The sequence below is a fragment of the Alosa sapidissima genome, chromosome 23 (assembly GCF_018492685.1).
Source record: "Alosa sapidissima isolate fAloSap1 chromosome 23, fAloSap1.pri, whole genome shotgun sequence".
Lineage (NCBI taxonomy): Eukaryota > Metazoa > Chordata > Actinopteri > Clupeiformes > Clupeidae > Alosa > Alosa sapidissima.
The window spans coordinates 14024803-14037545 of NC_055979.1; the positions used below are offsets into that span (position 1 = coordinate 14024803).

At 43.2% G+C, this 12743-nt stretch overlaps 1 protein-coding gene, 1 long non-coding RNA gene and 1 other non-coding gene across 4 annotated transcripts in view; 2 read left to right on the top strand and 1 right to left on the bottom strand.

The window, feature by feature from the left end:
• The window catches only part of cavin2b (caveolae associated protein 2b), a 22164-nt gene extending 16998 nt beyond the window's left edge, over positions 1-5166 (top strand). Inside the window, exons 2-3 of one of the 2 annotated variants that reach the window (XM_042080723.1) lie at positions 1514-2532; positions 2564-5166. In XM_042080723.1, the coding sequence (XP_041936657.1) occupies positions 1514-2491 (978 nt within the window). In that variant the 3' untranslated portion in view covers positions 2492-2532; positions 2564-5166. Of the gene's footprint in view, positions 1-1513 lie in introns of both variants that reach the window. The other variant, XM_042080722.1, reaches the window with a different exon arrangement.
• Positions 5167-7350: 2184 nt separating this feature from the next.
• On the bottom strand, positions 7351-12374 carry LOC121698545. Its single transcript, XR_006026793.1, has 3 exons — positions 11861-12374; positions 11580-11646; positions 7351-7403 (listed from the first exon to the last, which is right to left on the bottom strand). It is a non-coding gene; the product is annotated as an uncharacterized LOC121698545 (long non-coding RNA).
• On the top strand, positions 8754-8835 carry trnas-cga. The gene has a single exon. It is a non-coding gene; the product is annotated as a tRNA-Ser (tRNA).
• Positions 12375-12743: the final 369 nt, after the last annotated feature.

The following is a 12743-nucleotide window of genomic DNA, read 5'->3' on the forward strand; positions in this document are numbered from 1 at the left end:
TATGTATGCAAGTGTGTGTGGGAAAGAGAGGGAAATATACTGTGTATGGATGTAAGAGTATATTGTGTCTAAGATTACCTGTGGCTGCATGTTCAAACTCGCCCCAAAATTGCCTATTTCCAAGTAATAACCCTGACACAAAGCCTTCTATTTGACTTAGCCAGCTGAGGGAATCACATTAATACTTCAGGTCACATTCTGTCACACCACACACTCTGTCCAAGTGTGAACAATGTCAGGGCTGCATCTGTGTGTGTGTGTGTGTGTGTGTGTGTATCCATGTGGTGACCTGGTCATTCAGGCAGCCATTTTCCAGCTATGTGTCTAATCCTCTTCAAAATGGTATCTCACCCAAGAGTCACCCAAGCAGAAACAGAGTTACAGGTCTCCCACTGTCCACAGTCTTACACTACTGACGCAAACGCTTTTATAGCATTTCTTTGGTTGGCTCGTGTAGTGTGCTGGAGCATGGAGCTCACTTAAGAAGGGATTTAGTTCAGGATTTGCTTGAAGAGAATGACAGAGACAGACAGACAGACAGAGTGAGAGAGAGAGATGGAGAGAGAATTTGTATAGACACAGCATGCACTGAGACACTGCATTTCAGACTTTCAGAGAAGAAACACAAAAGCTTTTACAAGGCAAGAGAAAAGAGAGAACTCTCTCAAGAGGTTTTAATGGACAATGTACTTCAGAGCTATGTCAGAAGGAATTCCATGTTCTGTGGCACACTTCAAAGCCAGGCTCTAATGGAAACATCCTTTGCACGGATGAATCACCTCTCAGAGCTCTTGCAGGGCATGTGGTAGTACAGAACGCACTGCATAACGATTGAATGAATAAGCTGGTCTATAAAAAAATGGGTTTGTTTGGCACAGTGTGGGAACTATGGAAACTATGACAGAATTTTGCAATCACAAGATTCACTGATGTATCATGCACAAGCTCTAGACAAACATCGGTGTTGCCCTGGCAACCCCTGGAACAATTTAGGTCACAGAGCAATTCTGTTCATATCAACTAATGTCAAGTAAGGCTACATTATTAGTGGTGACAAGTCCATATCAGTAATCCATCACAAAAAACCAGTGTAAAATAGCAATGTTTTAGCAAGGTTTTGAAGGAGATTTCCACCATAACAAAGCAGCAAAACAGACTGTTATGGATCTCTACAGCTGCATAAAGGGTATTTGAGTGCCTATGGCCTTATATGTTCAGTATAAGCTATTACATTATGAGGTGAAGATTGCTATGCTCTCCATAGACTCCATAGGTTTCTCACCACTACTTACAACCTAAGGAGAGGTTTCCTACCTCAGCTTACAATCTTAAATGACCAAGTGTTGTGCTCTATACTCGGTACTTACAGTACATTCTCTATGTTACACATAACATTGTTTTTGAAAAGTAAAGATGACTATACTTCAAATGGCCAGGTTTTCACACTTCTAAGAGCTTAACTGACAACCCAAACTGACTAGATCTGTGTGTGTGTATTTTGTTTTCTCTTCAGGAGGAGAATGAGATCCCCTCCAGTGTGTTTGTGAAGGAGCCTCCTCCATTCCCCCGCGATGCCGAGGACAACCCATCGGTGGACGCCAATCGCTCACAGGAGGAGGGCCTGCAGACCATCAACCTGTCCTCGGACGAGGAGCTGGGCCTGGACGAGGAGGACGACGAGAGTGTGGGCGTGCTGGAACTCCAGGGGGAGCACCTGGAGAAGTCGCGCGCCGAGAAGATCAAGCGCTCCAGCCTGAAGAAGGTGGACAGCCTGAAGAAGGCCTTCTCGCGCCACAACATCGAGAAGAAGATGAACAAGATCAGCACCAAAATAGTCTCGGCGGAGCAGCGCGAGAAGATCAAGAAGAGCCTCACGTCCACGCACCCCAAGGGCTCGTCCTTCAAGGTCTCCCCGCTAACGTTCAGCCTCAGGAAGCACCGCGGTGGCAGCGGAAGCGGAGGAGATGCGGAGGCTGACCCCAAGGCCACGGATGGCGACCAGGGAGTGGACTCGCCCACTGCGGTGGCCTCCATCGAGCTGGCGCCCATCAGTCCAGGAGAGGACCTGCCCTTCACCGAGCTACACCCTCAGCTGGCGCCTGACACCGAGGAGGTCAAGGCCGCCGTGGAGTCCATGGAGAAGGAGGCGCTCGACCTCACAGCCTCTGGGGAGGAGGTCAGCGCGGAGTATGCGCTTTCCGCGACCCTGCCTCAGGACGCCTCTGTGTGCAACGGCACTAAAGGAGAGGGGAAGGAGGAGGCGGAGGAGGAGGAAGAGGAGAAGGAGGCGGTGGAGGCAGATGTGGGGGAGAAGGAGGTGGCAGCGGCGGCGACGGCAGCAGCAGCAGCAGCCGAGCAGGAGGAGCCAGAGGTGGACCGGGAGGTGAAGAACGCCGTGGCGAACGAGAGTCCAGCTGAGGAGGCAGGGGCTGCAGCAGCAGCGGCGGCGGCGGCCGTTCCTGAGGCTGTGGCCGTGCAGCAGGCGTCCTAATAACCCCCCCAACCATGCCTGAGCCCAACACACACACACACACACACACAAACCAGCCCTGAATCCAACATTCACACACACACACACACACACACACACTCCTTTCTCCCTAACAGTTTCAAACATACACACTCCCCTGACCAGTCCCCCATTCCGTTCTCAACACCCAAAAGAAACGTGCATCATCCCTGAACATTAATCCTCATTGACGTATGCACCATACCTGGACATTAAGCACCACCTATTAAACCTGCTCTTATACAAATAAACAGTGACTTGTCCTATAGGGACTTTACATTGCAGTGCAACATGACATGATGACCCTTTCTCAACAAAGCCCACATTTATATTTCTTACTCCTTTCTGTTCTGATGCTTTCTTATAACATAAATGACTGTGATCAACTACAACCCTTCAAATATCCCATGATCCCTCTTGTTAGTGATGACGAGACACCTCTTACGCTGTCAGCTCTAGATAGACCATTGTGCCTTTATTGTCCAGTAGTTTTCCTGTCTCGTATCAAACCATGAAACAGTCCACTGGTATAGGAGAGGTTTTATTTACTAACCAGTGAAAGTGACCACACGCATCGCCATTTGTTTGCCTTTCCTGACCAACCAAGTCAACTATCCATCCCCATGTCTCTCTACCTGTCTGTCTGACTATCTGTCTCTCTGCCTGTCTGTCTGACTACCTGTCTGTCTGTCTGTCTGTCTGTCTACTCTGAGCTCCATGATTTAAGGACATCAAAAGCCTTAGGCAAGAAAACAAAAGGAGAGCCAGTATCACCCAGCCTGTCAGCACATTTCACTCATTGGCATGGAGTTCTATGGCCCACAATCCATCTCTCTGAGAACAGACTGTGCGAGGAGGGCCTGGCAGAGGTGTGCCTCGTCCAAATGTAGAGGAGATGCCTAGAACGCACCTGGCCCAGATCTGGCTACAATCTTTTGGATCAGATCATTTGGATCCATTCAGAAGCTATCAGAAGTTTTCAGGAATCCGACTTCAGTATCTTCACTGAACAACTGCCAGTCATACTCCCTGTGTGTTTTGTAACACCAAACAGACACACTCTTACCATATTTACAGATGAGTGTATGAGTTTGCACTGAAAGAGTTTCCATGAGTTCTCTATGTGTAGGTTATAATATAATGCTAAGATATAATTAATACATGCTAGAGGAATGGATTTGCGAACAAAACTAGAGTGAATGCAGTTTGAATCTATCAAAAAGGACAAAATCTCAGTTTTCACCATTAACTATGTCCAACCTATATGACTTTGTTATTGACTTCATCATAGTAGTCATAGTATGCAATATGCAAAAACTCCAGTATTGAAAATGCATTGGTTGCTCAAATGTTAATGTATGTTGAATGTGAATGTTCCATATACCACAGCCGGTATTGTATGTTGACGACATGTTTTAAGTTCTTACTTAATGGGGATGGGCGTGGTCTGGTATCTCCTCGGCCTCCACACTGTCTGTGTCTGGCATGGCGAGGATTCCTGCTTTTGAAAGATGCCCCAAGAGGCCCTATTTCTCAACTCGGAGGTGACAGGGGCCTGGCATGAAGTTAGTGTGGTCTGTGTGAAAGAGAGAGAGAGAGAGAGAGAGAATGGGAGAGAGTAAGAGAGAGAGAGAGAGAGAGGGAGATGGTTTGCATACTTCACAGTGATGGAGGATTTCTTTGGATGTTGCATAGAACACCAAAAGAGCTGCGTATGGTAAACACCAGACAGATGGAGGAGAAAGGGAAGGAGATGAGAGGGATGGAAATGATTGGGTGGTGGGTGTGGGGGTGGTGCTGGTGCTGAACGTCAATCATCTTGATTTCCACATTATGCTTCTCTGGACTGGTTTAGTTTAAGCAAACTGATAAATTATACACGTCATAAAGAGATATGAGCTGAAGTTATTTGGTGCTAAGCGTGTTACAAAATTCAGCTCATACTGAAAAAGCACAGTCAGCGAGAGATCATTTGGAGATCATTTACTGACACGTAAAAAAAAAAAGAATGACAAGCTCTGTCCTTATGGTTCACAAAAAAAGCTTAATGTGTCTGCGCAAGCATTCAATAGGTCAAGTAGAGATCAGTGTACCTCTATGACTTAGTATAGCACTGTTTTCCACCAAGATATAGAAAAGACATACAATTGATCTTCCAAATAACTGATTAAATGCAATTTCATGCAACTGATTCAATTCATCCAAACCCCCCTTCTCTTCTGGACTTTACACATCATTCATACCTATGAATGGCACAAACTGCCTTCCAGTAAGCCCAGCAATTAGAAACTGAACTTGTGTTGTGTGCTTTGGGCCTATGTGAAAAAGGATGAAGATTCATTCCTTGAGTCTTTACAAAACACTTTGTAGTGATTTTATGTTACTGCTAAGTCCATTTTTCCTTCTATTTGCATATCCTATAAAACGTTAACTACGCTAATGACTTAAATAATATATATAAGTTTATGTTGTCTTGAACCTATTTTACGTAAACAAGAGTTATCAGTGATGCCAAAGATGCTACATGTAGAGATTTTTTTTAATGGCAAACCATTAATAACCATGTCAAACTGTGACCTTTTTGTCTTCACTTTTGCCATATTGTTATTAAAACACCTCTTCTGAGTTTTCAAAATAAATACTTTTAACAAAATTTACCTCCTTGGAACAATGACAGTATTCATTTCTTTTTTATATATATATTTATTTTTGGGCTTTATGCCTTTATTTGTATAGGACTGTGAAGAGTGAGACAGGGGAGAGGGTAAGTGGGAGAGAGAGATGGGGTGGGACCGGGATATGACCGCAGGTCGGATTAGAACCTGGGTCCCTGTGGGCACTTGGACCCATATATGGTATGAGCGCTGTAGCCTGTTGTGCCACAGCGGCCCCCCAGTATTTGTTTCTTGACATGTGGCTTGACGGGGTACGAAATCTGTTTCTATGGCATAAAAGATCTATAAGCCATACTAGTGGCATTCTTGGTGCATCAAGCATGTAGACACCAAATCTCTAGGGCAGTACCCTGCCTATACTGAGACCCACAATGGAGCCAGTCAGCTATTCTAACCACACGGCAAAGGCCCCGTCCACACAGAGACGCTTTTTGGGTTAAACGCACCGGTTTTGCTTCGTCTTGGCCGATCGTCCAAACGAATCCTGTAAACGCACTGCCCGAAACCGCACTTTTTTGAAACCTGGTCCCAGGGTGGAAAAATCTGAAACTGTAGCCCTTGCGAGTTCGTTTGGATGTGAAACTGCATACTTTGATGATGTCATCACACCTCAGCTGCCCTGGACTTGACACTTATTGCCTAACAATACTAGTTTTCATACATGACATTACCTACGATTACACTCAGTAGGATAAATATCACAACTGGTGCTGCGCAGCACCAATAGCTTATCATTACTTGGTGCAACAGTGTTTTCCCTGTGTTTTCTTGATGCATTCTAGCTACTGTCAGTGACGCGAGAGAACTAGTCAGAAGTTATTAGAGAAATTCGGTGTAAGTTTAAATTAATTTGAGCGTAGTGCCGGTGTCATTCATTTATTTTACATGTCTTACAACATAAATAAATGCATTCACAGTCTAGTGAAGTCAGATATGAGCATACAAATACGCTTAGAACTCATGTTAAGCCGATGGTAGTGCACTAAATGCGAATGCGAGATTTGATGCAGGCAAAAGTATCGAGTGTTACTAACGAAGGTATTATAGCAATATTATAAATGTGGCGACGGAATAGCCTAGAACTTTGGTAAGCCTAGCGTTTAGTATATGCACTTGCAGTAAAATCCAAAACTAATGTGAATCGTGGACTATCCTACAACCAAAGAAAGTAAAGGAGATTATTTGTAGGCCTACCTGCATTAGCCAAATAAAGGACAGGACTGCACCCTTCACAAACCGTAAAAATGAAGTTTATTAGTTTTACAGTTGACAGTTCACTATCAGTCCACACAAATATTTCTAGGTTCCTTGTACTAGCCATGTTCGTCGTAGCCTATTCTGTCTGTTTGTATAGCCTGTTTGTATAGCCTGTATAGCGCGGAAGCTTTGGTCAATTTCTGTAAAGAAACAGTGCCACCTATAGGCCTGGGATATGAAGTAACGTGTTGATTCGTGTTGAGATGGATCCGTTTGAACGCAAATATTCTTGATACAGTTCCAAGGAAGAAGGAGGAAAAAAGATCGGTTTGGTACGTGTGGACTAGGCCTAAGTCACCAGCAGGCACATTGAATGATGGCAGGTTTTGCCAACCAAAAGAGTATACTAAACACACTGCTATCCTCGTGGATTTACCAAGCCTGGATTTAAAAAAAAAGAAATCCTGTGTGAGAGCTACTTACAGGAGAGAAGTCAGAGAGCTTCAGCAGGGTCTGAGATGCTCTGCAGTCTGCACAATAAGAACCTAGAAAACCATGGAATCCCAGCATTGACGTGAAGGTAAGTATCACCACTTTAGCACAGCGTTGAGTTAAACCGAATTAATACATTCCGTTTAGTCATTAAACAAATAATTAAAATTCATGAAAAAAGTGAGCTGAAAGAATATTTGAGCACTCACTAACTGTGTCTTTCACCTACCACCCACCTCCCTTTTTTCCCACCCTACAATTGTTTGCCCATCCTTACTTTCAGACAGACATGGGCAGTATTTTAATAATATGTATTTTGCAGCATTAGAAAAAAAATGTAGTTTTTTTTTTAACAACAAAATACTTAAAAATACTCATTTTTTTCTCAAATAAGCCAAAATGTCATCACTCAGTTAAATATACTACCTACAGTATACCGGTTTGAGGACAATCAGTCACCGGCAGTCTTCCACTCTCCTCCTACTTCCCCCACTCCTCCCTTTGTCATCCAGGAGGCAGAGGTGTGCCATCTTTAAAAAAAAAAAAAACAGAAGGCCAGGGCCCGTATTCACAAAGAATTTTAAGGCTAAAAGTAGTTCCTAACTGGCGAATTTAGGAGAAACTCGTAAAAATAATGGGCGTGTCACATGTAACTTAAGGACTCCTAATTTTTTTGACTAAAGAGTAATTCACGAAGCATTTTAGCCCTAAAAGTAGCAAGTAAAAGTCTGGGACAGCTTAAAAGAAGTCGAGAGGACTCCTAACTCACTAAGACCTATTCACAAACCGCTTTTTGTGGCATTTCACATCACAATGTTTTGAAATGCACATGCGGCTACAATCGCGAGGGAGGCATAACTAAGGGATGCAATAACGCCTCCAACAACAACCAAAACTACCCAACAAGTAAACTAAATGTAACGTTTTATTGAGAATCAAATTAGTCTATAAGAATAGGGAGGGTGCCTGCCCGGTGATAGGCCTATCCCTTGGGCAATTCTCTATATTCAGCTCTAAAGTTGACCTAAGCAGTGATTTGTCCATAAAAATGGCAATTTTATTACCCTTTTGAAAGGAGCATTTATTTTTTACGATCCTCTCTGAACATGTCTGAAGTTGGAAAAAATGAAAAGAAAAGCCTACTGAGGGAGCCAAAATGGTCAACATGGGTTATAAACCCAACTTTTTAGTTTGTGCCAATTTTGTCACCCTGTAGACAACTTAAAAACTTAGATCTGTCTTTTCTGTTTTATCATCCCTTAGTCTGAAAGTTGAAAAAAAAAAAAAAAGTAACTAACTTGGAGCTTGAATTGTCAGGTGTGTATACAACTAGGTTACACTAAATGTGTGATGCATTTTATTGCAATTGTATCACTTAGGCCTATATTTTGAAGATTTTTACCATAATGACATATTTCTACCAAAGACAAACTTGGGCTACAGTAGGCTACTAACTTAATAGGTAAGCAAGAGGTCTCGAAGAGAATTCTGTCTCTGTCATTTGGGACACGGGCTTGTGTTGGAATAGCCTAGAAATCTAGCAGCAGCAAATCTTGATGTGGGTCTGGCTCGTCAGGCTAATGTTGAACTCGACCCTCTTTTGACTCGGTCCTTGTCCTACAACCCCATCTAGTGGAAGATTTGTCTCTGGTTCTGGTCAGACCGTAGACTGTATACGGGTCAGACACCAGCATGTACTTCCTCGTAAATTATCACAGTTCAAACACCATGTTCAAACCTGTTTTTTGTAGAATTTACTTTAGTTTTTGTTGGGTACAACATACCAGAGAATGTTTAATAATACGGCATGCCACATAGACGGTTGGTTTAAAATTTCACAGAGAACAACAAGAGCGCTGCACTGCGCAGGCGCCCTTACAGTCACGGTGGCCGAGAGGTTAAGGCGTTGGACTCGAAATCCAATGGGGTTTCCCCGCACAGGTTCGAATCCTGTTCGTGACGATGTTTTTTTCCCAGAAACAAAACTTACAACCATCTGTCAACTGATAGGGTAACAAACATAACTGAATGATCGAGTTTTTCATTTACGCAGCCATATAATTTAGCAGGCTTACCACATGGACATTGAGATTCTTAAACACTAGGTGGCAGTTTGATGCTTATTCTGACGATTAGCCGACTTAAATATTGTGGTAGTATTTGCATAGAACGGTTTTACATTTTTAGTAAGGGTCTGAATTTCTCACACACTGACCATAAAGTGCATGCAGTTGACATATCTCACACGAACTCATGCCACACATGCTTTATCTCACAACGTTGTGTCTGCGCTTCCCCAGATGTTTATGATTAGACCTACCTACAGTAGAGTGATAGAGAAAACTCTCTCCTAACTACCTATTAAATAAGAGTTGAGCTGACGACGGGATCTGTCAACATGTAGGCCTACATGCAAAGCTACATGCACGCAACATACAATATGGGTAGCGGTAGAAGGCTATGCTATTATTCTTTGTTAGTCTACAGCTCTTAAACATCTCTCTCACTCTCTCACACACACGCATCATCATGTAAAAAGCAGAAGCATTTAATGACTAATTTTTGTCGATGCCAAATGTAATGTTAAACTGCATAGTGTATGTGGTCGACTAGCCCAGCGTGGAGACTAGTCCGCGGAGCCGTGGAGTGAAATTAGGCCCGGTGGTTCGTGTGTTAATTTTTGCTGCGCAATTGATCAAGGACCGACAGAAAAAGAAAACAAACGTTTCTGCAACCAAGAGGAAATACTCATCATTAAACATAGAGCCGTAATTAAGTGGTGGTATGAGCGTTCATTTGATGCATGCGTGCGCGCGAAAGAAACTGAACTAGGCCTACCCGATAATGTTGGTAGCAAAGCTCCGCTTCAACCTGTCGGAATTAAGGCTATTTAATTATTTAACGGCATTTAATAGAACCACGTGGATTATTGCAACTTCCATAGAAACAGAGCGTAGACTGTATAATAAAACGTGTCTAGGCCTCTGAGTATAGTCACATTTGAATATAACGTGGCTAAAAGCTATTGTAGCCTTATTAGTCTTCCTATTTAAGATCTCCAGACCAGAGATTTACGCTTATCTGCTCCGCCGTTTACCATACACAAAAGCTGGCATTATGTTTCCTGAATCCTTACATTCAGGCATTCATTTTCATGTACATTTTTTCTCCATTTCCCTAGCAGTGTATGATGCTTAGCCTACATGAGGGAAACATTCCAAAACAATAGCACCCATATAGTTGCTGTTGTTTTGAGAAGTATTCAAACATTGACTGCTTTGAAGTGAAAGTGCATGTATAACAATATAGCATAATAATAATAATTGTGATAATGGTAATCATCATGATAATTTGATTGGGGGGGGGGGGGGGGGGGGGTACGTGTAGGTGGGCCCTATGACCCCAAAGTCTGCCATGACCGGGCCTCAGGTCATAGAAGTTTGAGAAAGGCTGGACTAGCGTCCAGCACCAAATGTAGGCTACACGTTTGTAAAAAGAGCATTATTTGTTGTTTAGACCAGTGGTTTTCAAAGTGGGGGCCGGGGCCCCCTGGGGGGTCGCGAGGGGTTGCCAGGGGGGCCTCAGCAAGTTGGAGGGAAAAATAAAAGCAAGAAATAAATACATTTGAAACATTTAAAATATACTATGAGGGTTGTTATACAATGCCATTATAATAATGTGACGCATATCTGAACATATTTCCCATGATAATGACTTGGAATAATAGTAGAGTGATGGCTCTCATATAGCAGAAAGCCCCAAATTAAAAAAATTTACACACTGTATGCTCCATCGCGATGTGGTTGTGGCTAAAATAATTATTAGATTAGCTTAATGTATTTTTACATTTGCCGTAGTATTGTCGATGGGTTTAATTAATAAAACATCAAGGGGGTCCTTGGCCAGAACCTAGTGGTATTTGGGGGGCCTTGTTGTGGAAAAGTTTGGGAACCCCTGGTTTAGACTAAGGGAGTTTAGGCCACATTTACACATAGCCGGGTATTTAGAGAAACGAATATTTCCCCCCCTGCGTTTTCAATAATAACATCGTGCACACAACATTGTTTTCAAAAAACTTGTCATTTACATCAACCCGCATAAATACGCTGTCGAGCGCCATAATAACTATGCCAAACCTATGGGTGGCAGTGTAGGGAAAGGAATAAAGCCATGCTGGCCAATCAAAATCAAAACACGAGCAGTAAAAATGCTGACCTCCGTGCGATCCTTCGCCTCTGCTCCTCCATGTAGAGCAGTTGTTCCAAATGCAAACAGGCCAGAAGCGTTTGCACATAAGTAAAAATTAGTAGCACCTTAACAGCATCCATGATAATCCTGATCAGTAGCCAAAGAAACTGTAAACATCAGGCGCTCACATGACGTTAAGGATTTTCTGGCGCATAATGTGACGTTTAAGAAGCTAAAACGCCGTTTATCCCTGTTGACACGGCAGCACATAACCGGCGTTATCAGAAATCTCCACTTTGGCCGGAGGTTTTTAGAAATAATCGTTTTCTGTGATAAAAACGGGGTTTTGGTGTAAACGAGAGGCCAAACCGCAGGGGAATATCTGCGTTTTCCCTTCGTGTAAACAGGGTCTTAATGGCAGAAGCGAGCACATGCAGATGCAACTACTTTCTACGTGCCTATGTAACATTCTTGCGGCCATTAGAGCCAATATTGCAATCATAGGTTGCGATATGTACCGTGGTGAAGGTATCTCTCCCTAGTAGCTCCATCCATGTGTTTGTGGCATCAGGCATTTTTATGACCCTGCAAGAAATGAGCACAAATTCAGCACAGCCCAGCACAGCCCATGGTCTGTCACAAAACCAACTAGGCTAGGCCACAGCTAGCCTAAGACAAGGATGATTTATTCAGAAGAGCCAAACAAGTTCCATTTTCAAAAACGGTAGGCCTACACTGACTCACATTAAACCTATACATCGACACATTGTTGGCTAGATAGGAGAGTTTAAGGTCATACTTTGTGTTTTTGAGAGAAACCGTCCAATTAGATTGGATCCCTATGCATTCCCGAGTCCCACAGGAACAATTACATCTGAGCGGGCTTCGTGCGTGTCTGTGGGTTGAGTTCTAGCCTTTCCGAAACAACACCAATAATGATGTTGGATGCTGCAACTTCGGTCTTCCTTCCCCTGCCTTCACAATCCCTCCCCCTCTGATATACGAGGAGACAACTCAACAACACACGGCTGAAGAAAAAAATAGAAGCAGTAAAACTGGCTATGCAATTACCTATATCTCTTGATTTTATTCAGTCCCTGTCCATCTCATTTCTTCACATTTAAGCATGTGTCAACCATAGAAGAATAAAGTAGGCCACTTCATTATGTCTATGAAATTAGGCCCCTTTCACACCGGAAACGTGGCGTGAACGTCGCGTGTGCGTGTCAGTTGCGTAGCGTTTTCTCTGTCTTTGCTTACCAAACGCTGTCTGATGTGGTGCTTTAGCAGCCTCTCTGCCAATTAAAACGTCTCTTTTTCTCACGTCATTTTTTTTTTACTGTTTTGAAACACTTCCAACGTGTGAGTCCTATTCCTAGCATGCACGAGTCTAACCTGTTAACATGGGAGCCGAAATAAAAACGGACACGCCACCACGCGTCCAGTGTGAAACGGGCCTTACACTAACAAAGCCATCAAAGGCCGTCTTCAAAAGAGGAAAATACATAGGCTACCAAAAACACACATTGTGTATGTATTGTGTATTTCATAATAATAATAATAACTAGACTGCATTTCCGGCGGGAACTGCGAAAGTGTGCTTGCCCTGGTCCGGTCACCAACGTGAGCAGACAGTGGCATACGCTATGCTGAACCTGGCTTGATCCAGACATTGTAACAGT